The following is a 27,921-nucleotide window of genomic DNA, read 5'->3' on the forward strand; positions in this document are numbered from 1 at the left end:
TATTTGCTCTAATGCAAAGAAGATCATTAGATCTTGTAGGGATTATGTTGACAATTGCCCCTTTTGGAGGATATTGCCATCTTCACAATATTAAGTGTTCTAATCCCTGACTCCAGGATGTCTTTGCATTTATTAGGTCTTTTTTAATTTTATTTTTTCCAGCAATGTTTTGTAATTTGCTTTGAGGAAGTTGTTTGCCTTTTTGGCTTAAATTGATTCCTTAGCATTTTACTTTTTTTAGTGCTATTTTGAGTGAAATTGTTTTGTTAATTTCATATTTGATTATTATTGCTAGTGTGCAGCAATACAAGTAATTTTTGTGTTAATGTTGTATTCTATAACTTTGCTAGCTTATTAATTCCAGTAGTATTTATTTGTCAGTTCTTTAGGATTTACTATATATTGGGTCATATCATCTGTCAATAACGATAATTTTACTTCTTCCTTTCCAACTTGGATGCTTTTTAATTTTTTTGTCTTAATTCTTCTGGCTAGAACTTCAGCACAGTGCTTAAGTTGTGAAAACAGAGATCTTTGTTTTGTTTCTGATTTTAGGGGGAAAGCTTTCAGTCTTTTCACCATTGAGCATGTGTTAACTGTTAGTTGCTTCAGTCGTGTCTGACTCTGCGACCTTATGGGCCCTGTAGCCCTCCAGGCTCCTCTGTCCTTGGGATTCTGCAGGCAGGAATACTGGAGTGTCTTTCCATGCCCTCCTCCAGGGGATCTTCCCGTCCCGGGGTCAAACTCATGTTTCTTGCATTGCTGGTGGATTCTTTACTCACTGAGCCATCTGGGAAGCCCATGTCAGCTGTGAGTTTTTGTAATTAATGCTCTTTACCATGCCCTATTGAGGAAGTTCTGTTCCTGATTTAGCAAGTGTTTTTCACAAAAGGATGTTGGATTTTGTCAGATGCTTCTTCTATATCAATCACAGGCTCACCGCCTCCCCTTCATTCTATTAATGTATTGTGTTACTTTAATTGATTTGCATATATCAAACCACCGTTGTATTCCTGGGCTAAATCCGACTTGGTTGTGGTATCTCATCCTCTTAATGTCCTGCTGTTTTCATTTTTCTAGTATTTCATTAAGGATTTTTACATCTATTTTCATAAAGCATATTGGTCTGCAGATTGCTAGTGATATTATCTGTCTTTAGTATCAGGGTAGTATTGGCTTTATGTACATTAGGAAGTCTGCCTCCTCTTCAATTTTTTGGAATAATTTGAGGAGTAATCGTAATTCTTTCAAGTGTTGGGTGGAATGCACAAGTAAAGCTGTTTCTCCTGCACTTTTAGAATGTGTTGTAAGAGATTAACTTTGCTGTTACCATATGTTACTACTTTCCTCAGTCTTTAGATCTCTTACCTCAGCATAAAATTTTACTGAGGGAAACATTGATAAAATTGGGGGAAACTTTGATAAAATCATCGCCCCATTCTACCCCTTGGCTAATACTCCTCCAGATTGTCAAGGTCATAAAAACAAGGGAAGATTCAAAAACTGTCACAGACCATAGGACATTAGGGAGACATGACAACTAAAAGTAATGTGTCCTGGATGAGATCTTGGAACAGAAAAAGAATGTGAATGGAAAAGCTGGTGAACTGTGAGTCAGATCTGGAGTTTAGTTAAAAGTAGTGTACTGATTTTCAGTTTCTTAATTTTGACATCACGTCACTATAAGATAACATTAGGGGAACCTGAACTGAGCGACGGGTGTATGGGAATTCTCTTTGCTGTCTTCACAACTTTAAAAAAAAAATAAACCTGTAATTATTCTGGGGCTTCCCTGGTGGTTCAGATGGTAAAGAAGCCACCTGCAGTGTGGGAGACCTGGGTTCGATCCCTGGGTTTGGAAGATCCCCTGGAAAAGGGAACGGTGACCCATTCCAGTATTCTTGCCTGGAGAATACTATGGACAGGGAGCCTGACAAGCTATAGTCCATGGGGTCTCAAAGAGTCAGACATGACTGAGCGACTACACTTCATTCTAAGTAAATTTATTTTTAAAAATGCATTTATAGTTAGGTTGCAGTCAAAAATATACCTTGGGTCTTCTCAAGTTGAAGTCACAAGTCCATATTATTTGGTCACATTTGCAGTATTTCTCTTGTGTCTTTGGCTATAAAACTGAAAATGTGGATTCTTTGTAGAAAAGAAGCATTTTAACTTTGTTTTGAAAATATTCTTTGGATTTAGGGGTAGCTCAGGTGACAGGAATCACTGTCTACTATTAGAATTGCCTCAATTTGATTAAAAGATAAATGTTTAAATTTAGAGTGGTGGTGGTGGTTTAGTCTCTAAGTTGTGTCCCCCACTCTTGCAACCCCATGGACTGTAGCCTGCCAGGCTCCTCTGTCCATGGGCTTTTCCAGGCAAGAATACTGGAGTGGGTTGCCATTTCCTTTTCCAGGGAATCTTCCTGACTCAGGAATCGAACCCAGGTCTCCTGTACTGCAGGCAGGTTCTTTACCAACTGAGCTATGAGGGAAGCCCAAAATTTAGAGGGTTGATGGTAAATGTATTTCTTTGGTCTTACGTCAGATGCCTTTAGAACAAAGAACAAATAATCCTAGATGAGCTAGTGATTTTTTTTTTTGGACAAAGTTTTTTATAGAATGGTTGCTGTGTCTGTGAAAATATACATTTGCATGTCAGGATTTGACATTTTGATCCTAAGACTGCTTTGGCAAGAGAAGTAAACTATCTGAACATTTGGGTCTCATTTATCCCTTCTGGAATCACTTGTAAACCTCTCTTCCCCAAGTCGATGTCTCATATGGCTGCTCCAGAGCCTGTCTCACCTCCCTGCCCTGCACCCCTGGGCTCATCACTCAGCTCAGCAACTTTTTCTGCCTTTCTCCAGCCTGTTATCCTCCTTCCAGGAGCTGTGAGATAGATTAGGAAGCCTGAAGAACAAATTAGTTTATAATATTCCTTCCCAGCTTTCATGTTGGTAATGATAACCACTTCATTTCTTGATCTTTTGTTAAGAATTAACAGGAATGTGTTACTTATCTTTCATAGAATTTTCCCCTGAAGACTTACAAGAACACAGTCTTTCTGGGAGTATTTGCTATATTTTGTGTCTTAAAAAAAAGAGCAGCTTCACAGATTTGGACCTCAGATCTAGATTTGGGATTATTGTACATAATAATGTACAGATACAGATTGTAGAGTGTCCCTGTGAGACCTTTCATGAACTGAAATGACATAAAGTGAAGCAGTTGCCTTAGGACACGTCTTGCTAACGGATGCACAAAGATTGAGATAAAGCCCAGATGCTCGTAGGCACAGTTCAGAGCTGTAGTAGCTTATTGCTGAGTGTAGTTCGTATGAAAGGAGCTTGGTGGCGCCTTTCTCTGCTTGGAGTTGCAGCAGTGAGAATGGCTTGCTGCGAAACCAACACAATATCCTCTTCAGATTTCTTTGGGTTAGCAAAACATACTAATATAGGTCTTTCATAAAAATTGTTCAGTTGCTAAGCCGTGTTTGACTCTCTGAGCTGAGAAAACTGCAGCATGCCAGGCTTCCCTGTCCTTCACTGTCTCCAGGAGTTTGCTCAGACTCGTGTCCATTGAGTCAGTGATGCCATAAAAATGATGTGGCATAAAGTGAACTTCTGAAAAGCAGGGATACATGTATGTGTGTTTCTGAGAGGAGAGAGAAACCATAGGTTTTGCCTGATTCTTAGGAATTCCTGCTCATAGAAAGGTTAAAAATCATGATTTTGATCCAGTTCCCAAAGTCTAGCAAACAGCTTGAGAAAGGTGAACAGACTTGTTTGTCAGACCTTTATGAGTATCCAGGTCCCCAGTCCCAGATTTTGCACTGTACCACAAATAAAATTATCCAAGGGTTAAATTTTGCATACTTTTAACTTCCTTGTTTGTTCATCCTTTTTTTCCCTCCCTCACTTTCCCTTTTGTAGAAAGTCTGTCAGGTTTATTTGCCTGTGTTAATTTGTGTGTTTGTGTTTTGCTTCTTCCCAGGTCAAGCCATGACTACAGTAGCGGTCCATGTGGACTCCAAAGCTGAGCTCACTACCCTGTTGGAGCAGTGGGAAAAGGAACATGGCAGTGGGCAGGACATGGTACCCATCCTTACCAGGTATGACCAATTAAGTGTTTTTTCTTTTAAAGGAAATTTGGGGATTTCCAGGTGGTCCAGTGGTTATTATTCAGGGCTTTCACTGCCAGGGGCACAGGCTCAGCACCTAATTGGTGAACTGAGATCCTGCAAGCTGTGCAACGTGGCCAAAAAAGAAACATTGGAGAATAGTGTAGAACATTATCATTTTGTGAATTCTTAATACATTTTTTTTCCCTGTCAGAACTAGTCTTTATGTCTCTGTCTTGAGGCTTTTAAAATTGCTTCCTTTTCCTCTCAGGCTCTTTTGTTGTCATGCTCTTTCGTAGGTTCTTCTCCTGCCAGTGTTTTAGCTCCAGAGTTTTGTTGGTGGTTCTTTTCTCTCTTCACGCTAGATATTTTACCTAGTTTCACCTCTGTCCATGATTTAAAAAATTATTCTCAGTCTCTTTTTCTACCTCAGGCTCCTCTTTATAAAAATTTTAGACCCATTTCTCAGCTACTGGTGTATACATCCTTTCCTGGTTGTTCCACAGACACTTGAAACACACTGTGTCCAAAATAGAGCTTCTTGTCATCATCCTGCCTCCGTCTTCATTCACAGCATGTACTTTTGTACTCCCTGCCTTGGTGCAAATGGTTTTTTTTTTTTTTCTTTTTTTCTTTTTTTTTGGCATTTTATTTATTTTTTTTATTTTTATTTTTTACTTTTAATAATTTTTCTTAAAATTTATCCTGAACCCTCTTCCCTCCTCCCTCCCCATACCATCCCTCTGGGTCGTCCCAGTGCACCAGCCCCAAGCATCCAGCATCGTGCATTGAACCTGGACTGGCATTAAACTAAAATCTGAAAACCATCCTCCCTAGTGTATTCCTTTCCTAGCACAACCTAGTCACCAAGCCCTGAGGATTTCTGCTTCCTCTTGTTCCCCTTCCCTGTCTCTTCATTAGGTATTGATCATATCTTGGCTGACTTATTAGGCAGCGTGCATTATCCCTGTCTCCAGTTTACCCTCTTCTAATACAACATCCTCTTTGCTGAAAGATTTATCTTTTTCACACACAAATCTGATTGTCATACCTCAACTTGTAATTCTTTTCTGGCTCTCTTTTCCTACAAAATGAAATGTAAACTTTAGAGTGGCTTATGATGCTGTTTATAATTTGGCCCCTACTTCCTTTTTCTGCCTCATAGTGTTGTTCTTTTTTAGTGAGGAATAGTACCATGTTTTCCAGTGTCTGTTTGCCTTTATATTTGCTGTTTCTTTGGCTTGAAAAACCTTTCTTTGGTATATCTGCCTGGCAAGCTCTAGTCTTTTCAGGAAGCAGTTCAAGAATCATGTCTGTAAATACCATATGATACCACTTATACATGAATTCTTAAATATGACACAATATGACCCAATGAACCTGTCTATGAAGCAGAAATGGAATCATGGACATAGAAAAACAGACTGGTGGTTGCTGAGGGGAGGGGAGGGAGTTGGGAGAGGGGTGGAATGGGAGGTTGGGGTTAGCAAATCTAGTCTTTTATATATAGAATAGATAAACAAAAAGGTCTTACTGTAGCACAGAGAATTATATTCAATATCATGATAAACCATAATGGAAAAGGATATTTAAAAATGGAATACATGTACGAATATGTATAACTGAATCACTTTGCTGTACAGTGGTAATTAACATTGTAAATAACTATATTTTGATTAAAAAATCTTTCTCTCATTTTAATTACCACTTGTACTGTAATTATCATTTTACATGTGTCTCCTTACTAAACTCTAAGTTTTCTGAGGGCAAGTACTTCCCATTTTTATTGGTGTCTCCTCGTGTCTCTTCAGACAGTGAAGACTTGCCCTTTGCCTGGTACATAGTGAACTGTGTGGTACATAATTTTATTGAATGACTGTGTTGAGGAGAGAGAGTGAAAAATAGACTAGGGAGGGATACCCGTGATTTTTGTTAACAGGAAGTCTTTGAAACAACAGGCTGTTTAATATCTAATCTTTGATATAACAGAAAAAAAATTTTGTTTATGCAATGATCTATTCTCTAGGGATAAAGAGAACTATGGTCTTATGAAAGGTTAAACAGGGATAAATGCTTTGTTCATAACTGCTCTTGATGCGAAACATGTGAAAGTACAGTTTTTTATTTTAGGGAAAGGATTTTTGCTGACTGGTGGAAAGTGGATTTGCATTTGTAGAGGCATTGGAGATGAAGAATTACTAATCACAAGCTACTTGAAATGTAGCCATATGAATTAAAGAATCTTAAATATTGTGCATTTAACATGTGGATTATTGATTGATGTAATTTTGAAAGGAGGAGAGAGTGATAAATGGTACTGTTCATGGTAGACTCACTAAATTTCTCAAAAAATGTTTTTTAATGTTTTATTTTTGGGGATTCCCTGGTGATCCAGTAGTTAGGACTCAGCACTTCCACTGCCAAGGGCCCAGGTTCAATACCTGGTTGGGGAACTAAGATCCTGCATGCTGTGTGGTGAGGCCAAAAACAAGTTACTGTATTTTCAGGATTATTTCATATTATTTATCATATTTGACCCTGAACTTTGTCATTATACTGTGCTATTCAGCAGAACCCTATGTTCAAGAAGGTAACTATCTGGGAGGCAACTAAATGGATCTAAAAAAAAGTGGGTAGTGTTACAGAATAGTAGGTAATAAAGTGCTAGATCGGGCAGATGGTTTGTGAATATTCCAGGGCTTAGAAAAATGGAAAGAATTTGAATAAGCCTGTTTCTTCTATTCACTCAAGTGTTTGAGGACCTTTTGTTTATCAGGACAGCTTCCTCATTTGTTAGTAAAACTATCACTGACAGCCACATTGTTAAAAGGTAGCCATCCTCTGAGCTACTTGAAAAAGACTGCCTGTATAGCCAGGCAGTAGAAAGCTAAGATTAGGGTACTGGGTTTTCACTCCAAATCCAGTGGGCCTTCCAATATAGTATGTGGTAAGGTTCCTTGGAACAGGGGCTTGAAAGTTGTTAGAATATATATTGATGAAAAGCAAAGAAGACAAGGTTTTCTAGGAAAAGTGAAAATGTGCCTGAAAAGGGTATCTATCTAGGGGAGAATGAACGGCATGTTTCTGTGGCAGGGAGGAAATGGGCTCCACCAGAGTGCAGGGTGAATATATGTTAGGAATGGAAGCTAAAATTACATGGAGCAAAGATCGTAAAAAGTATCTTCAAGGCTAGACTGAGAATTTAAAGATGCAGTAGGATGAGTTAAAAGTATATTTTAGATGGGGCAGAATGCCTACCGTCCTCCAGACTGTGGGTCTGTTAGTTCACTGGTTATTTCCTACAGTATTTTCTGTAAGAGGTTACAGAAAAACCTGAATGAGCATTTTGACCAGTGCAGTAATTTATAGTTGACCCATGGTTGCTTGAATCTGTGAATGTGGAGGGCCAACTGTACTCGGCCATTTTTATGTAAAGGACTTGACAGAGGATTTTAGTGTCCCTGGGAGGTCCTGGAACCAATTCCTTACAGATGCCAAGCTATGACTGTGTGTTGTATAATGCTCTGATAGAATCTTTACTTGTAAAACCACCACCTAGATCAAGTTATAGAACTTGAGAACTACCTCCAGAAGGCTCCCTCCTGCTGCATCACATCAGTATTTGCCTTAGATTGACTGGTTTTCTATTTTTTTTAAATAATAATTTTATTTATTTATTTCTGGCTGTGCTGGGTCTTCATTGCAGCGTGTGAGCTTCGCTTGGGTTGCACCAGCTCTAGGGCGCATGGGCTCGGTAATTGCAGCTCCCAGGCTCAATAATTGTGGCGCATGGACTTACACAGTTGCTCCAAGTCTTCGGGGACCTTGTGGGTTCTTCCTGGATCAGGGATGAACCCATGTCTCCTGCATTCGCAGGTGAATCCTTTACCACTAAGCCATTGAAGGAGCCCCATTTGTTCTTTTTTTCCCCCTAATTTGTTTATTTTTAATTGGAGGATAATTGCTTTACAATATTGTGTTGTTTTTTGCCATATATGCACATGAATCAGCCATAAGTATACATATGTCCCCTCCCTCATGAACCCTCCCTTTGTTTTTGATTCCCAGTTTTCATAGGAACAACACCTAAGTAGTTCTGATGTCAAGCTCTGTTCTAAGCAGAGTGCATATATATCAAGTTTAACCTCAGGGAAACTCTAAGATACACACTGTTATCCTCATATTACAGGTTAGGCACAGAGAGGGTAGGTAATTTGAAAAAAGTCAAAAACAGTAGAAAGGTCTGAAGTCTGCTGTTTTGAGAGTAGAGAGTCCAAAATAGTATGGTCTGGACATTTCTGGTCAAGACTTAAAGAAATGATTGAAGTCAGGAGATATTTTGTTAGGTAGAGCTAATAAGAAGTACTGCAATGGGGAAAGGGAGAAAAAGGAAGGATTTAAGGATGTCTCCTGGGCTTTTGGCTTCTGAGGGGATAGTAGTGCTGTTTTTTGAGACAGGAGAGTTGGAGAGAAGAATGAATTTGGGAGTGGAAATTGTTTTATGAGATGGTTGGTTAGATCTTTATGTTTGTCAGGACAACACCCTCTTTCTAATTTTTTGCTTTTATTTTGTACCTTGACGGTTGCGTTGACTATTGTAGGTGGTGGTACATCTTTTTTTTTCGTATGCTTGTTTAGCATTGACCTTGTCTTCCCTTTGTATTAGGATGTCTGAATTGATTGAAAAAGAAACTGAAGAATATCGTAAGGGGGATCCAGACCCATTTGATGATCGGCATCCTGGTGAGATCTGTGTTTTCTTAATTCTGGCTCTAATTTTCTTACAAAAGAAAACTGCTTACTATAAGGACTATTTTTCAGTTGAAATAGAATTTCTTAAAATATTGCTCAAGATGGGGGCAGCAAGGAAAAATACATTCCTGGAAAAATGGAAATATTTTTAATATTTATCAAGTACTTAAAGGAATTAGATTATATAGATATACCTTATTAGTTGAAATGATTACAAAGATTTAAAAGGAAGAAAAATGTTCTCTCTTTTTGACTTTGGAACCAGAAGATGTTATACTCTGTGTGCCTTCATCTTTCTAACAACAATAATTATCCTTTTACTAATGGGGAAATGTGGTTGAGAATGCATTTAATGCCTTTTAGTTATGAAATTGATACTTGGAACCTTGAATAATAAATGGACTTCTTGGTGTCTACTTTAATGTTCCAGTAGCTAAAATATGCTACCTCAGGTTAACGTGATTTTCTTTGGGTCAGTGAGCCATGAAGACCTAGCCTGGTTTGGCATGGAATTTGCTACAGTACAGAACTATGTGGGACTCGAGACTGCCATTTTATATCCGAAGGTAGATTACCAGGGGGCACAACTTAAGTCATATGGGTCCACGCAGCATATAAATTTTCTCTTTATAAAACCAGAAGCAGTTCTTTTTGGAGAGAAGAGACAGATCTTGTAAGTGGAGAGACAGTGAGAATGAGTGGAACTTAATAAAAATAAGAACATTGTATATCCACCTGAATGTACCAGTGTTATACTTCTGTTTCTTAGACTTTTATTCCCAAATGTAAGTGAGCTAGGCATTTCAGATTGAGTGTCTAGTTATTATGTGATGTTACCTGCTGCTCTTGTCCTAGATATCCCCACTTGTGATTTTGAGAACTATTTGCTTAATGAACTCACATCTTCAGTAAGGCAGTAAGAGCAAGAAAAAGTGGGAGAGTGAAAATCAAGTAATTCATGGGATTGTGAAAAGAATTAAAAGAGATGATCATGCTTAGTGACATTGCCTTGGAAAGGATGAAATGGTAACAAGGAAGAAGGGAGAGAAGAATGCCTTTTTTCAGTAGAGATTTAAAGACAATTTATTTCCTCTGTCTCTTATATTAAAACATTATTTGTCACTAGGCATAATTTCTTTAAAAAAGAATAAGGGTCTTAGTTTCATCATTTATAAACAGAAAGTTAGGTAATCTGAGGTCCACATTTGTTTTTCTGATGCCATTCTCTAACTTCTGTTCTGTGAAGTACTTTGGGGTATTAATTACAGGTTGGTAAAAACTTTTTATCGGCAATTTATATCTTCATCTGAAACTCTATCCTTTGACTAAACTTGCCACTCTAAAAGGAAAATTAAATAAAATAGATGATACCTGTTTTAAAAGCAAACCAATAATTTTCCCAACGATTAGCAAATTCTTTCATTTTTAGGCTGTGTATTGAGTAAATCCTAGATTTCTGGCCTCCTTTGTATTTCTAGGAGCTCAGAAGTTAAGATGACCAAGTTCACTTTATCTTTAGCATTAGGTGATTGCTTGGTGGGACTCCCCTCGCCCTCAAACCTGGCCTGTTGTTACAGGTTTGAGGACGTACTGCTGCTGCTGTTGGCATTATAGCTGAGAGACTGGGCTTGGAGCCTGTTTTCACTCCAGGCCACCCATCAAGAGAAGCTATGCTTCCTTCCTTTTTCTCTTTGGGAGGTCAGGTGTTTACATTCTCTTAGGATCCTTTATGATTCTTCCATAGACCTTGTATACTCTGAGTGACGCTAGTCTGGGTCTTGTGCTCATTTGTTTAATTTGGCCTTGATGTGTAGACAGTATACTGGGAGATGGGAAGGTTAGAAAGCAGTGTTTGAAGTTTTTGTCATTTTTAGTTTTAAAGAATGCTTCTTATGAGATCTAGTTCATCAAGAGAATCTTTTCTTCATTTCTGTTAATTTTTGCTGGCCTTTTAATGGTACTTAAAACCACCCTTGTTCCTTTCCAGAGGTCTGAGTTGCTTAACTGGGATGACTTACTCATTCCTTTGCTCCTCCCCTCTTCTTTCGGCAGGTCGAGCTGATCCAGAGTGTATGCTGGGCCATTTGCTGAGAATACTCTTCAAGAATGATGATTTCATGAATGCAGTAGGTTTCCTTCTTACTTTTCTCCAGAGATTATCATCAACAGATGCTTTACCTTTATTTTTCTGTAAATTGTCTACTTTCTCCTGAGGTCTTGACAAAGTTGGGAATAGAGTGCATAGATTTTTTAATCTGGTATTGGTTCAATACCAGACTAAAATAAGACTGGTATTGGTTCAATACCAGACTAAAATAAGATTAATTATGGACTTCTTCATTACCAAAGTCCTGGCTGTGGCCAGGGTATTTTCTCTTTGGTGTTCAGTTGCATATTGATGAGGGTTCTCAAGGCATCTATGCTCATACTGGAGTGAGATGATTTTGAATTTGGAAATATAGAAGTTCTCTTGGATTCCTGAATGGAAAAATTAAGAGTGGTGTGTGCAGCATGCTTCTGCACTGACACTGGGTGTGCACACTGTGTGTGTGCATGCTGTGCACTGGACATGTGGAGGGAGGAAAGGAAGGAAAGGAAGTCAAATAACCTGAGGTATTTCACTCAGGTCTGTTGAGTAAATGAGGGGGAAAAGTATGTATTACAGCTCCTAAACATAGTAATAATTCATAGTAATAATTACGTTTGTTTTTGGAGGCAAATAGCATGATACTTGAGAGCATGGGCTTTGGGGTCCATGTTTGGGGTTTAAATGCAGCTCTACTTTTCTTTGACATTTTGATCTGTGGGCAGCTTAAGCCTCTCTAAGCTTTATTTCTCTAATCTATAAAATGGGGATGGTAGTGATTAACCTTAAAATATTTTTGTAATCCTTGAATGAAATTAAGTCTGAAAAGTGCTTGGTGTAGAACCTGGCACATGAGGGCTCAGTAGTTACTATCTATCTTAATTCTCAGTTTTACTTCTCTTTCACTGGTAGCTCTCCTCTGCTTCACGTCACTTCCAGCTTGCCTTCTAATCCCCACATGGATATTTCCCAAAGGCACCTTGAGTTCTGCATGTCTAATTGCTTGCCCCGTAGTCGGTTTCTCTTATTCTCTAGCTCAGTAATGGTGTCCTTTCCTAACCAGCTAGAAGTTCCTTTATTCCTCTAGCGTGTGTGCATGCTCAGTCATGTCTGACTCATCTTTGTGACCCCATGGACTGTAGCCCACTGGGCTCTTCTGTCCATGGGATTTTTCCCAGCAAGAATACTGGAGCAGGTTACCATTTCCTCCTCCAGGGGATTTTCCCGACCCAGAAATCGAACCTGCATCTTTTGAGTCTCCTGCATTGGCATCTCCTGATTGTTTACCACTGGCGCCACCGGGAAAGCCCCCTTTATTCCTCTAAGCTCTCTTATTCAGTGAAGTTAACAGCTCTTATGGATCCCTACCCCTTAGCCTTCACAAATTCCTCGACTTCTTTCTGCCCTTGTTCCCAGACCTTAGGCTAACCACCACCATATCTCTGTTGGTACTGCAATAGCCTCTTAATTGGTTTCTCTTCTTATCTTGTCTTCCTCCAACCCATTCTTTATCAAATGCAAAAAGTGATCATGGCACTCACTGTCTTGCTTAAAATGCATTAGTGGTTTCCCATTGTTCTCACGATGAACTTTAAATTTCTTATTTTGGTTTATAAACCTGTTTGTCATGGCCTTTGTTCTTTCAATTTTTAGTTCTTGCCCTTTGCCTCCTTTCCTTTTCACCCCTCATTAGCTGTTCCTCCTTGTCCTTCATGTTCTTGCTGGAACCCCTTCCTCTCTGCAGCCTTTACTGATTCCTTTGCAAGCTTTATGATCTCCTCCAGGCTTCTGTGGCATCCTGTACTTATGATACTTGTTTTTCCCAGCTGTCACCTTTTTTGGATTCTGAAGCTTTTGGTGATGGGACTGTGTCTTATCACTATTGTATATCCAGTAACAGAACACGGTGACACTTAGAGATCCAGTGTTTTTTTATCTGATGAGTGCCAAAAAGAAAGCATTATTAATATATAAAATAAAATAAAAAATATATATATATAAAATATAAAACTCAAAGTTTTGTCATTAATCATTGTCAAGAATCAGGGAGGGGTGAGGGGAGGCTTGTTTTGCCCTGTTTTGTCTTTCTAAAAAAGTATAAGCATGGGAGGTGATTTTTTTGTGATAACTCTTGAGTTTTAATTTCTGTGGTTGCTGAGTTGTTGTTTGAAGGGAATATGACTTTAAAGTGACAGAAGAACTTGTATGGTATCATGGCATAGCAGGATCATATTTCCAGTAATTATAGGTTTAGTTAGTAATGTTAGGTATAGTCTTACAGTCTTCTTTAATATTCTGTAGGCAAGCTATGGGAATATGGTATGGATTTACTAGACTTCATTAATTTGATTGGGTTGAATTTCAGATGAAAAGTATCACTCTTCTTTACAGCTGGTGAATGCATATGTGATGACAAGCCGAGAGCCCCCTTTAAACACTGCAGCTTGCAGACTCCTACTGGACATCATGCCCGGGCTGGAAACTGCTGTTGTCTTTCAAGAAAAGGTACTTACTAAAAAGAAAAGTCATCGTTTCATTAAATTTTCAAAAAATGTTTATTTGTTGGTTGCGTCAGGTCTTGGTTGTGGTACCTGGCGCGTGGGGCCCCTGTTGCGTCATGTGGGATCTTCTGTTGCAGCGCACAGGCTCTCTAGTTGGGGCTGGTGGGCTCCGTAGTTGTGACTGTCGGGCTTAGTTGCTCTGCAGCATGTGGAATCTTAGTTTCCTGTCTGTGTGTGTGTGGTAGTTGCTCAGTTGTGTCGGACTCTGCCACGCATGAACTGTAGCCTGCTAGGCTCCTCTGTCGATGGAGTTCTCCAGGCAAGAATACTGGAATGGGGATCCATTCCCTTCTCCAGAGGATCTTCTCAACCCAGGGATTGAACCTGGGTTTCCTGCATTGCAGGCAGATTCTTTTCCTGCTTGAGCCACCACAAAGCCTCTTAGTTTCCTGACCAGGGATCAAACCTGCATCCCCTGCATTGCTTGGTGGGTTCTTAACTACTGGACCACCAGGGGAAAGTCCCATCATTTTATTATTTAATTGAATGGTGCTCTGTTTGATTTTTCTTTATTAAAATAATTGTTACAGTTTTTTCTTATTATATTTTATTATAGTAGCAATCTATATTATAAAAACTTAAGAAAACAAGAAAAAATTAAAGTAACTATTTAGTGAGTACTTAAATAGTATTTGCTACTTGTGTGTACAGTATTTTTAAAATCTTAAATCATATTTTTAGAATGGATTTTTGATCCTATCCAAACTCTGATTTTTTTTTAGTTGAAAAAATTTAATTGTTTCTTTACAATGTTATGTTAGTTTCTGTTGTACAGCAAGATAAATCAGTTATGTGTATGCATATGGCCACCCTTTTTTAGGTTTTCTTTCCATTTAGGTCACCACAGAGCATTGAGTAGAGTTCCCTGTGCGATACAGTAGGTTCTCATTAGTTACCTATATTATGTATAGTAATATGTCATATAGTATATATGTCAATCCCAGTCTCCCATTTCATCCCACCTTCCCCTTTCCTCCTTGGTAACCGTAAGTTTGTTTTCCACATCTGTCATTTGTGACTCTGTTTCTGCTTTGCAGATAAGTTCATCTGTAACATTTTTCTAGATTCCGCATATAAGCTATGTTATCCTTATCTTTCTCATACTGACTTACTTCACTCCGTATGCCAGTCTCTAAGTCCATTCATGTTGCTGTAAATGGCATTATTTTAGTCCTTTTTATTACTGAGTTATGTTTTGTTGTATACTTGTACCACATCTTTATTCCTCTGTTGATGAATGTTGAGGTTGCTTCCATGTCCTGGCTATTGTAAATAGTGCCGCATCGCAGTGTGGGCATCCTTTTGAATTACGGTTTTCTCTGGTTATATATCCAGGAGTGGGATTGCTGGCTCATGTTTCTATTTCTAGGTTTTTCTAGCTCTATTTCTAGGTTTTTCAGCAACCTCCATATTCCATAGTAGCTGTACCAATTTACATTTCTACCAACAATGTAGAAGATTTCCCTTTTCTCCATACCCTCACCAGCATTTATACTTTATGGATTTTTTGATGATGGCTGTTCAGACTAGTGTGAGGTGATACCTCGTTGTAGTTTTTAAAACATATCTTTTTTTATTTACTTATTTATTTGGCTATGTCGGGTCTTAGTTGTGGCATGAGGAATCTTCAGTCTTAAGTTGCGGCATGTGGGCTTTGTGGTTCTGAGTTGTTGTTTGAAGGGAATTTGACTTTAAAGTGGCAGAAGAACTTATGTGGTATCATCATGGCGTAGCAGGATCATAATTATTTCTAGCAATTATCGGTTTAGTTAGTAATGTTAGGTACAATCTTATAGTCTTCTCCTCTTGCCTTCAGTCTTTCCCAGCATCAGGGTCTTTTCCAGTGAGTCAGCTCTTCCCATCAGGTGGTCAAAGTATTAGAGCTTCAGCTTCAGTATCAGTGCTTCCAATGAATATTCAGGATTGATTTTCTTTAGGATTGACTGGTTTGATCTCCTTGCCATCCAAAGGACTCTCAAGACTGTTCTCCAACACCACAGTTCAAAAGCATCAATTCTTCAGTGCTCAGCCTTCTTTACGGTCCAACTCTCACATCCATACATAAATACTTGAAAAGCCATAGGTTTGACTATATGAACCTTTGTCAGCAAAGTAATGTTTATGCTTTTAAATAAGCTGTCTAGGTTTGTCATAACTTTTCTTCCAAGGAGCAAGCGTCTTTTAATTTCATGGCTGCAGTCACTGTCAGCAGACATCAGGAGCCCAGGAAAATAAAATCTGTCACTGTTTATACTTTTTCCCCATCTATTTGCCATGAAGTGATGAGACTGATGGGACCAGATGCCATGATCTTAGTTTTTTGAATGTTGAAATTTAAGCCAGCTTTTTCACTCTCTTCTTTGACTCTCATCAAGAGGCTCTTCAGTTCCTCTTTGCTTTCTGCCATTGGGGTGGTATCATCTGTGTACCTGAGGTTATTGCAGCTTGTGCTTTATCTAGCCCGACATTTCGCGTGATGTACTCTGCATGTAAGTTAAATAAACAGGGTGATAATATACAGCCTTGATGTACTCCTTTCCCAATTTGGAACCAGTCTTTGTTCCATGTCTGGTTCTAAGTGTTGCTTCTTGACCTGCATGCAGGTTTCTCAGGAGGCAGGTAAGGTGGACTGACTGGCATTTGCATCTCTTTAAGAATTTTCCATGGTTTGTTGTAGAGAAGGAACTGACAACCCACTCCAGTGTTCTTGCCTTGAGAATCCCTGAAACAGGGGAGCCTGGTGGGCTGCCATCTATGGGGTTGCACAGAGTTGGACACGACTGAAGCGACTTAGCAACAGCAGCAGAAGCATGGTTTGTTGTGATTCACACAGTCAAAGGTTTTAGCGGTGTCAGTGAGACAGAAGTACATGTTTTTCTGGAATTCCCTTGCTTTCTCTATGATCCAGTGTATGTTGGCAATTTGATGCCTTTTCTAAATCTGGCTTGTACATCTGGAAGTTCTTCATTCATGTACTGTTGAAGCCTCGCTTGGAGAATTTGGAGCATTACTTTGCTAGCATGTGAAATGAGTGCGATTGTGTGGTAGTTTGAACATTCCTTGGCATTCCCCTTTTTGGGATTGGAATGAAAACTGACCTTTTCCAGTCCTGTGGCCACTGCTGAATTTTCCAAATCTGCTGGCATATCGAGTGGAGCACTTTCACAGCATCATCTTTTAGGATTTGAAATAGCTCAGCTGGAATTTCATCACCTCCACCAGCTTTGTTAGTAGTAATGCTTCCTGTGGCCCACTTGACTTCATTCTCCAGGATGTCTGGCTCTAGGTGGGTGATTACACCATCTTGGTTATCAGGGTCATTAATAACTTTTTGTATAGCTCTATATTCTTGCCACCTTTTCTTAATATCTTCTGCTTCTGTTTTATCTACACCATTTCTGTCCATCTTTGCATGAAATTTTCCCTTGGTATCTCTAATTTTCTTGAGGAGATCTCAAGTCTTTCCCAGTCTCTTATTTTCCTTTATTTCTTTGCATTGTTCACTTAAAAAGGTTTTCTTATCTTTCCTTGCTATTCTTTGGAACTCTGCATGCAGTTTGGTATATTTTTCCTTTTCTCCTTTGTCTTTTGCTTCTCTTCTTTTCTCAGCTGTTTGTAAGGCCTCCTCAGACAACCATTTTGTCTTGCTTCATTTTTTTTTCTTGGGGATGGTTTTAGTCACCACCTCCTATACAATGTTAGGAACCTCCTCCATAGTTCTTCAAGCACTCTGTGTCAGATTAATCCCTGGAATCTATTTGTAACTTCTACTCTCAGTGAACTCCGGGAGTTAGTGATGGACAGGGAGGCCTGGCGTGCTGCAATTTCATGGGGTTGCAAAGAGTCGGACATGACTGAGCGACTGATCTGATTTGATCTGATCTGACTGTATAATCCTAAGGGATTTGATTTAGGTCATACTTGAATGGCCTAGTGATTTTCCCTACTGTCTTCTATTTGAGCCTGAATTTTGCATTAAGGAGCTCATGGTCTGAGCCACAGTCAGCTCCACGTCTTGATTTTGCTGACTGTATAGAGCTTCTCCATTTTCAGCTGCAAAGAATATAATCAGTCTGATTTCTTTATTGACCATCTGGTGATGTCCATATGTAGACATATGGTGTTGTTGGAAGAGGGTGTTTGCTGTGAACAGTGTGTTCTCTTGGCAAAACTCTGTTAGCTTTTGCCCTGCTTCATTTTGTGCTCCAAGGTCAAACTTGCCTTTTACTCCAGGTATCTCTTGACTTCCTACTTTTGCATTCCAGTCCCCTATGATGAAAAGGACATCTTTTTTTGGGTGTTAGTTCTAGAAGGTCTTGTAGGTCATCATAGAACCGTTCAACTTCAGCTTCATTGGCGTTAGTGGTTGGGGCATAGACTTGGATTACTGTGATATTGAATGGTTTGCCTTGGAAATGAACAGAGATCTTTCTGTCATTCTTGAGATTGCACCCAAGTACTGCATTTTGGACTCTTTTGTTGACTATGAGGACTACTCCATTTCTTCTAAGGGATTCTTGCTTACGGCAGGTTATAATGGTCATCTGAATTAAATCCACCCATTCCCATCCATTTTAGTTCACTGATTACTAAAATGTCGATGTTTACTCTTGCCATCCCGTTTGACCACTTCAATTTACCTTGATTCATGGGCCTGACATTCCAGGTTCCTATGCAGTAATTGCTCTTCATAGCATTGAACTTTTTTTCTCACCACCAGACACATCCACAACTGGGCGTCGTTTCCGCTTTGGTTCAACTTCCTCATTCCTTCTGGAGCTATTTCTCTGTTCTTCTCCAGTAGCATATTGGACACGTGCTCACCTGCTGGAGGGTTCATCTTTCAGTGTCATATCTTTTTGCCTTTTCATACTTTTCATGGGGTTCTCAAGACAATGATGCTGAAGTGGTTTGCCATTTTTTTCTCCGGTGGACCACGTTTTGTTAGAACTCCTCACCTTGACCCGTTCGTCTTGGGTGGCTCATACTTTGACTGACAAGGCTGTGAGCCATGTGATCATTTTGGTTAGTTTTCTGTGATTGTGGTTTTCATTCTGTCTGTGCTTTGATGGATGAGGATAAGAGGCTTGTGCAAACTTCTCGTAGGAGGGACCGGCTGTGGGGAACACAGGGTCTTGTTCCGGTGGGCAGGGCCATGCTCAGTAAATCTTTAGTCCAATTTCCTGCTTATGGATGGGGCTGTGTTCTCTCCCTGTAGTTTGGCCTGCGGCAGCCCAGTCCTAGAGTTTGGGGGGCTGTAATTTTACATTCAGTTCAGTTGCTCAGTTGTGTCCAGCTCTTTGCGACCCCATGGACTGCAGCACACCAAGGCCTCCATGTCCATCACCAGCTCCTGGAGTTTATTCAAACTCATGTCCATCGAGTTTGATGGATGCCATCCAATCATCTCATCCTCTGTCATTCCCTTCTCCTCCTGCTTTAAGTGTTTCCCTGCAGCAGGGCCTTTTCCAGTGAGTCAGTTCTTCGCATCAGGTGGCCAAAGTATTGGAGTTTAAGCTTCAGCATCTGTCCTTCCAATGAATATAGAGGACTGATTTCCTTTACGATTGACTGGTTTGATCTCTTTGCAGTCCAAGGGACTCTCAAGAGTCTTCTCCAACACTACAGTTCAAAAGCATCAATTCTTCGGCACTCAGCTTTCTTTATAGTCTAACTCTCACATCCATACATGACTACTCGAAAAACAATAGCTTTGACTAGACGGACCTTTGTGGGCAAAGTAATGTCTCTGCTTTTTAATACGCTGTCTAGGTTGGTCATAACTTTTCTTCGAAGGAGCAAGCATCTTTTAATTTCATGGCTTCAGTCACCATCTGCAGTGATTTTGGAGCTCAAAAAAATAGTCTGCCACTGTTTCCACTGTTTCCCCATCTATTTCCCGTGAAGTGATGGGACCAGATGCCATGATCTTAATTTTACATTGGAATCCATATATTATATGTGTGAAAGAGTTTTCTTGAACATTGTTTACCTGTTTGGGCAATGTGTCCTTATAGTTTTGTTTTATTTCTTTATTTAAAAGCTAGTTGTAGTTACTAAGTTGATTCTGTTCAAACTGCTATTAAAAAAGTTTGCTTGCTTGTACTTTAGAGATATTGGAAGAATTTTAGGACTTCCCAGGTGGTGCTAGTGGTAAAGAATCTGCTTGCCAATGCAGAAGACAGAAGAGTTTGTTTTATTTTTTCCTTTTTTTCCTGTTTATGCTTGCTGCTTTCTTTTTAGTAGAAGTATAGTTAATTTATAGTGTTACGTTAATTTTTGCTATACAACAAGGTGACTCAGTTATACACATATACACATTCTTTTTTTATATATATATATATATTCTTTTCCATTATGGTATATCCCAGGAAATTGGATCTAGTTCCCTTGCTATGTACTAGGATATTGTTATTTATTCATTCTAAATGTAATATGCATGCATGCGTGCGTGGGTGCTAAGTTGCTTCAGTCGAGTCCAACTCTATGCAACCCTATGGCCCATATAGTTTGTATCTACTAACCCCAAACTCCCAGTCCTTCCCGCTCCCTCTACCCGCCCTCCTTGGCAACGACAGGTCTGTTCTCTATGTCTTTGAGCCTGTTCAGTTCAGTTCAGTTCAGTTGCTCAGTCGTGTCCGACTCTTTGTGACCCCATGAATCGCAGCACGCCAAGCCTCCCTGTCCATCACCAACTCCCGGAGTTCACTCAGACTCACGTCCATCGAGTCGGTGATACCATCCAGCCATCTCATCCTCTGTTGTCCCCTTCTTCTCCTGCCCTCAATCTTTCCTAGCATCAGGGTCTTTTCCAATGAGTCAGCTCTTCGCATCAGGTGGCCAAAGTATTGGAGTTTTAGCTTCAGCATCTGTCCTTCCAATGAATACTCAGGACTGATTTCCTTTAGGATGGACTGGTTGGATCGCCTTGCAGTCCAAGGGACTCTCAAGAGTCTTCTCCAACACCACAGTTTAAAAGCATCAATTCTTCGGCGCTCAGCTTTCTTTATAGTCCAACTCTCACATCCATACATGACTACTGGAAAAACCATAGCCTTGACTAGATGGACCTTTGCTGGCAAAGTAATGTCTCTGCTTTTGAATATGCTATCTAGGTTGGTCATAACTTTCCTTCCAAGGAGTAAGCGTCTTTTAATTTCATGGCTGCAGTCACCATCTGCAGTGATTTTGGAGCCCAACAAAATAAAGTCTGACACTGTTTCCACTGTTTCCCCATCTATTTCCCGTGAAGTGATGGGACCAGATGCCATGATCTTTGTTTTCTGAATGTTGAGCTTTAAGCCAACTTTTTCACTCTCTTCTTTCACTTTCATCAAGAGGCTCTTTAGTTCCTCTTCACTTTCTGCCATTTGAGCCTGTACATAGTTCATTTGTGCCGTATTTTAGATTCCACATATAAGTGGTATTGTTTATTTGTTTTTGTCTGTCGAACTTAACTTCACTTAGTGTGATAATCTCCAGGCCCATCTATGTTGCTGCAAATGACATTATTACATTCTTTTTAATGGCTGAGTAGTATTCTATTGTGTATATGCATCACATCATCTTTATCCATTCATCTGTCACTGGACATTTCGGTTGTTTCCTTGTCTTGGCTGTTGTGTGAATAGTACTGCTATGAACATAGGGTTGCATGTATCTTTTTGAATTATACTTTTGTCTGGGTATATGCCCAGGACTGGGATTGCTGGATTGGGGTAACTCTGTTTTTATTTTTTGAGGAACCTCTGTGCTCTTTTCCATAGTAGCTGCATGAACTTACGTTCTTCCCAACACTTGAGGAGGTTTCCATTTTCTCCACACCCTCTCCAGAATTTGTTACTTTATAGACTTTTTAATGATGACCGTTCTTTTCCCCCCTAATGATGGCCATTCTGACCAGTGTGAGGTGATATTCATTGTTGTTTTTTTTTAATCACTTTATTTGTATTTATTTATTTGTGGCCATGCTGGGTCTTTGTTGCTGTTTGGGCTTTTCTCTAGTAGGGCAAAGCTGGGGCTACTCTCTAGTTGTGGTCGAGGGCTTCTCATTGTGATGGCTTCTTATGTTCAGGAGCATGGCCTTTAGGGCTTCAGGAGTTGAAGCTTCCAAGCCCAGTAGTTACTGCTCCTGGGCTCCAGAGTACAGGCTCCATAGTTGTGGCGAATGGGCTTAGTTGTTCAACATGCAGGATCTTCCCAGATCAGGGATCCAACCTCTGTCTCCTGCATGGTCTGGTGGATTCTTTACCCTGAGCCACTGGGGAAGCCCTCACTGTAGTTTTCTTTTGCATTTCTCTAATAGTTACGTTATGTGCTTACTGCCCCTTTATGTCGTTTTTGGGTTTCCCAGGTAGCTCAGTGGTACAGAATCTGCCTCCCAAGCAGGAGTTTGATCCCTGGGTTGGAAAGATCCCCTGGAGAAGGAAATGGCAACCCACTCCAGTATTCTTGCCTGGAAAATCCCATGAACAGGGGAGCCTGGCAGGTTATAATCCATGGATTGCAAAGAGTTGGACATGATTTTCTCCCCTTCTGTAGGCTGTTTTTTCATTTTTTTATGATTTCATTTACTATGGAAAAATCTTTTAAGTTTCATTAGTTTCCATTTGTTTATTTTGTTTTTATTTCTATTGCTTTGGTAGACTGACCTAAGAAAATATTGGTACGATTTATGTTCGAGACTGTTTTGCCCATGCTCCCTTCTAGAAGTTTTATGGCATTATGTATTATGTTTGTCTTTAAGCCATTTTGAGTTTATTTTTGTGCATGATGTGAGGGTGTATCCCAATTTCATTGATTTACGTACAGCTCCAACTTTCCCAATACCAGTTGCTGAAGAGACTGTCTTTTTCCCATTTTATATTCTTGACTCCTTGGTTGAAGATTCATCAATGTTAGGTGTGTGGGTTTGTTTTGGGGCTGTCTGTTCTGCTCCATTGATCTGGATGTCTGTCTGTACCAACACCACATTGTTTGCATTACTGTACTTTGTAGTGTTGTGTGACGTCTGGGAGAGTTCTGTCTCCTGGTTTGTTTTTTTCCCTCAGGATTCCTTTGGCAATTTTGGTTCTTTTATGGTTCCATGTGAATTTTTGGATTATTTATTCCAAATAATTTAGTTCTGCAAAAAATTTAATTTGATAGGGATTGCGTTCAGTCTGTAAATTGCTTTGGGTAGTATTGTTGTTTTAACAATGCATATTTTCTCAGTTCAAGAGCACAGGATATCTTCTGATTTCTTTGAATTCTCTTTAATTTCCTTTATTGAAATATTACAGTTCTTAGTGTATAAGTCTTTCACTTTTTTGGTCAGGTTTATTCCTAGGTATTTTATTTTTTTGGTGTGATTTTGAAAAGTATTGTTTTTTTAACATTCCCGTTCTGATATTTCATTGGTAATGAGAAGAAATTTACACCACTGATTTCTAAATGTTAATCTTATATCCTGCTGCTTTACTGATTTCATTTATAAGATTGAGTAGTTTTTGTGTGAAGGTCCTTAGGGTTTTCTATATATTGTACCATGTCATATGCATATAGTGACAGCTTTACCTCTTCCCTTCCAGTTTGCATACCTTTTCTTTCTTTCTTTTGTCTGATTGCTGAGGCTTGGACTTCCAATACTATGTTGAGTAGAAGTGGTTAGAGCTGGCATCCTTGCCTTCTTCCAGATTTTAGTGGGAATGCTTTCAGGTTTTCACCGTTGAACTTTGTATTGACTGACTGACTGTCAGAAATAGCTTTTATTATGTTGAGATATATTCCCCTCTGTACTCACTTTGGTAAGAGGGTTTTTTTTTTTTTTTTTTTTTTTTATTTAATCATTTTATTTTTGGCTTTGTTGGGTCTTCATTGCTGCACGGGCTTTTCTCTGGTTTCACTGAGTGGAGGCTACTCACTGTGGTTCATGGCCTTCTGATTGCAGTGGCTTCTCATTGGGGAGCATGGGTTAGAGGGTGTTGAGGCTGCAATAGTTGCAGCATTTGGACTGAGTAGGTGCAGCTCCTGGCCTCTAGAGGACAGGCTCAGTAGTTGCGGTGCATAGGCCTGGTTGCTCTGCTGCATGTGGGATCTCCTTTATTGGCAGGTATATTCTTTACCACTGAGCCACCAGGGAAGCCCCAGTAAGAGTTTATTAAAAGATATTAAATTTTCTCAAATGTTTTCTCTATCTATTGAAATGATTGTGTGGTTTTCAACATTTGTTTATATGGTGTATTACACTGGTTTTCATATGGTGAACCATCCTTGTTAACTCGGGATGAATCCTAACTTGGTTGTGGTATGTCATCTTTTTCAGGTGTTGTTGGATTCGGTTTGCTAATATTTTGTGGTGAAGTGTTGTGTCTATATTCATCAAGGATATTGACCTGTAATATATATATATTTTTTCTCCTCAAAAACTTTTTTGGCTGTATTGGGTGTTTGTTGTTGTGTGAATTTTTTTCTAGTTATGGCAAGTGGGGTCTACTCTCTAGTGGCTTGTGGAATCTTCATCAAGGATCAAACCCATGTCATCTGCATTGGCAGGTGGATTCTTTACCCCCGAGCCACCAAGGAAGCCCTGTAATTTTCTTTTTTCATGGTATCTTTGTCTGGATTTTGCTATCAGGGAGATGGTACCTTCATAGAATGTCTTTGGGAGTCTCCTCTTCAATCTTTTGAAGGAATTTGAGAAGGATCAATATAAATTCTTTGTGTGTTTGGTAGAACTTGCCTGTGAAGTCATGTGGTCCTGGACTTTTGTTTGTAGGGAGTTTTTTTGTTGTTGTTTTTTAAATTACAGATTTTATTTCACTTTTAGTGAGCAGTCTGTTCAAATAGTCTCTTCTTAGTCCGTTTTGGAGGGATGTATGTTTCTAGAAAGTTGCCTGTTTCTTCTAGGTTGTCAAATTTGTTGGCATGTAATTGTAAATTTCTCTTAAGGTTTTTTGTACTTCTATGGTATGGAGCAACTTCATTTTCACTTTTCACTTTCATGCATTGGAGAAGGAAATGGCAACCCACTCCAGTGTTCTTGCCTGGAGAATCCCAGGGACAGGGGTGCCTGGTGGGCTGCCATCTATGGGGTCACACAGAGTCGGACACGACTGAAGTGACTTAGCATAGAATAGCATAGCATGGTATGGATTGAGGTTTCTCTTTTTTCATTTCTTATTTTGTTTGGGTTCTCTCTTCTCTTCTTGGTAAACCTGACCAGAGGTTTGTTAGTTTTATTTACTATTTCAAAGCATTAACTCTTGGTTTCTTTTTTTTTTTTTGGTTGGGCCACGAGGATTGTGGGATCTTAGTTCCCCAACCAGGGATCAAACCCAGGCTCTTGGCAGTGATAGTGCAGAGTCTTAACCACTGGACCACTGGGCTTCTTCCTGCCGTGGCTTCTCTTGTTGCAGTGCACGGGCTCCTTAGAATTCCCTTTCTATTTTTTAAACCTCTATTGTATTTATTTCCTCCCTTATCTTTGTTATTTCCTTCCTTCTGCTGACTTTGAGTTTTGTTTGTTCTTTTTTTCTAATTTTTTTAGGTGATAAGTTAGCTTGTTTGAGATTTTTCTTTTGTTTTTGAAGAATGCTTGCATCACTCTGAACTTCCCTCTGAGAATTGCTTTTGCTGCATCCCATAGATTTTGTATGGTTGTGTTTTATTGTCATTTTTCTCAAGATATTTTTAAAATAATTTATTTTTGGCTGTGCTGGATGTTTGTTGATATGTGGGCCTTTCGTTTTGGGGAGCAGGGGCTTCTCATCACTTTGTGCACGGGCTTTTCGCTGCAGTGGCTTCTCCTGTGGCGCACAGGCTCTCAGGAGCGTGGGCTCAGTAGCTGTGGTGTGTGTGGGCTCAGTAGTCGCACCTCCTGGGTTCTAGAGCACAGGCTCAGTAGTTGGGGCGCATGCTGTTAGTTGCTCCCTGGGATGTGCGATCTTCCCAGGTCAGGGATCAAACCAGTGTCTCCATTGGCAAGCGGATTCTTTACCACTGAGTCACCAGGAAAGCCCCTCATTGTAATTTTGATTTGCATTTCTGTAGTAATTCAAACTGTTATTCTTAATGATGAGTAGTCTTCCCCAATGATGAAGGACATTCCATTCTGAAGAAGCCTATTCTGTTCTTAATGGTATTTTATATTCACTTAGTTAACATTTGAAGGGTGTACTGTGCTGTTTTATGTTATGTGCTGAGAATAATTTGTCAGCAAGAGCTTATATTTATATATGTATTTGGATGGACAAACACAAACTGATACTTTCAAATAAGAATGCTGTGAAAACCAGAAAATGGTAATTTGATAATGACTGTATACTTGAGTTATAAAATGTTAGTTGCTCAATTTAGAAGTAATGTGAATATTTTGTCCCTTGCCTTTAAGAATTTGCAGTGTGAATTGGGTATGCCACCTAGCTTTCTTTAGATACTAAAAATTTAATCTTCTGAAGCAATCTGGAAGTCTCAATATAGTTAAATGTGTAAACCAAGCGAAAGATCTGGAAATAGATTTTTCTTAACAGTTAAGAATTTTATTATGTAATTGTACCATATAATGCATTTTAGAGAATAACATTGTTATTAATGCTATAGTTTGCAGTATTATGTAGACTGGATTTAAAAATTTCTCATTAGTTACCATTGTGAGAGACCAGAAAAAATCTATCTTCTGTGAAAAATGTTTTAATGTTGAGTTCTTTTGAAAAGCATGATGAAAATGAGACATTTACAACAGTGTATCTGTATATACAAGATTTGTAGATGATTACCGATGTGTTTACTAGTCTGTGTAAAAGTTTCCTGGTTGTCACTGTAGGCAAATCATCTCTCGGTTCAGCTCAGTCATGTCTGACACTTTGCGACCCCATGGACCGCAGCACACCAGGCCTCCCTGTCCGTCACCAGCTCCCGGAGTTTACTCAGACTCATACCCATTGAGTCAGTGATGCCATCCAACCATCTCATCCTCTCGTCCCCTTTTCCCACCTTCAATCTTTGCCAGCATCAGGGTCTTTTCCAGTGAGTCAGTTCTTTGCATCAGGTGGCCAAAGTATTGGAGTTTCAGCTTCAGCATCAGTCCTTTCAATGAATATTCAGGACTGATTGCCTTTAGGATTGACTGGTTGGATGTGCTTGCAGTCCAAGGGACTCTCCAGAGTCTTCTCCAGCGCTGCAGTTCAAAAGCATAGATTCTTTGGCTTCAGCTTTCTTTATGGTCCAACTCTCATATCCATGCATGACTACTGGAAAAACCATAGCTTTGACTATAGGGACCTTTGTCGGCAAAGTGATGTCTCTGCTTTTTAATATACCGTCTGGGTTTGTCATAGCTTTTCTTCCAAGGAGCAGGCATCTTTTAGTTTCATGGCTGTAGTCACCGTCTGCAGTGATTTTGGAATCCAAGAAAATAAAGTCTGTCACTGTTTTCATTTTTCTTCCATCTATTTGTTATGAAGTGATGGGATTGGATGCCATGATCTTAGTTTTTTGAATGTTGAGTTTTAAGCTAGCTTTTTCACTCTCCTCTTTCACCTTCATCAAAAAGCTCTTGAGTTCCTCTTTACTTTCTGCCATTAGGGTGGTGTCATCTGCATATCTGAGGTTATTGATAATTTTCACAGCAATCTTGATTGCAGCTTGTGCTTCATCCAGCCTAGCATTTCACATGATGTACTCTGCATATAAGTTAAATAAGCAGGGTGACAACATACAGCCTTGACGTTCTCCTTTCCCAATTTGGAACCAGCCCGTTGTTCCGTGTCTGGTTCTAACTGTTGCTTCTTGACCTGCATACAGGTTTTTCAGGAGGCAGGTAAGGTGGTCTGGTGTTCCCATCTCTTGAAGAATTTTTCACAGTTTATTGTGATCCACACAGTCAAAGGCTTTGGTGTGGTCAATGAAGCAGAAGTAGATGCTTTTCTGAATTCTCTTGCTTTTTCTATGATCCAGGGGTGTTGGTAATTTGGTTTGTTTGCCTCTGGTTTGTCTGCCTTTTCTAAATCCAGCTTGTACATCTGGAAGTTCTTGGTTTGTGTACTGTTGAAGCCTAGCTTGAGCATTACCTTGCTCTCATGTGAAATGAGTGCAATTGTGCAGTAGTTTGAGGATTCTTTGGCATTGGCCTTTCTTGGGATTGGAATGAAAACTGACCATTTCCAGTTCTGTGGGCACTGCTGAGTGTAAATTAATAGGTCAGAAATCATTATTTTAGGGGACTTTGCTCCTGGCTCAGTGGTTAAGACTCTGCTTCCACTGTGGGGTGTATGGGTTCAATACCTGGTTGGGGAACTTGGATCCTGAATGCTGTGGCTGCTGCTGCTAAGTCACTTCAGTCATGTCCGACTCTGTGTGACCCCATAAATGGCAGCCCACCAGGCTCCTCCATCCATGGGATTTTCCAGGCAAGAGAACTGG

General features: G+C 39.6%; 1 protein-coding gene across 6 annotated transcripts in view; it reads left to right on the forward strand.

The window, feature by feature from the left end:
- The window catches only part of DCAF1 (DDB1 and CUL4 associated factor 1), a 93,747-nt gene that overhangs the window by 9,699 nt on the left and 56,127 nt on the right, over positions 1 to 27,921 (forward strand). For all 6 annotated transcript variants that reach the window (XM_059880160.1, XM_059880161.1, XM_010817839.4 and 3 more), the window contains 4 exons: positions 3,996 to 4,113; positions 8,789 to 8,865; positions 10,927 to 11,000; positions 13,352 to 13,465. In XM_059880160.1, the coding sequence (XP_059736143.1) occupies positions 4,004 to 4,113; positions 8,789 to 8,865; positions 10,927 to 11,000; positions 13,352 to 13,465 (375 nt within the window). In that variant the 5' untranslated portion in view covers positions 3,996 to 4,003. The remainder of the gene's footprint in view (positions 1 to 3,995; positions 4,114 to 8,788; positions 8,866 to 10,926; positions 11,001 to 13,351; positions 13,466 to 27,921) is intronic.

The sequence above is a fragment of the Bos taurus genome, chromosome 22 (assembly GCF_002263795.3).
Source record: "Bos taurus isolate L1 Dominette 01449 registration number 42190680 breed Hereford chromosome 22, ARS-UCD2.0, whole genome shotgun sequence".
In the NCBI taxonomy this organism is placed as follows: Eukaryota; Metazoa; Chordata; class Mammalia; order Artiodactyla; family Bovidae; genus Bos; species Bos taurus.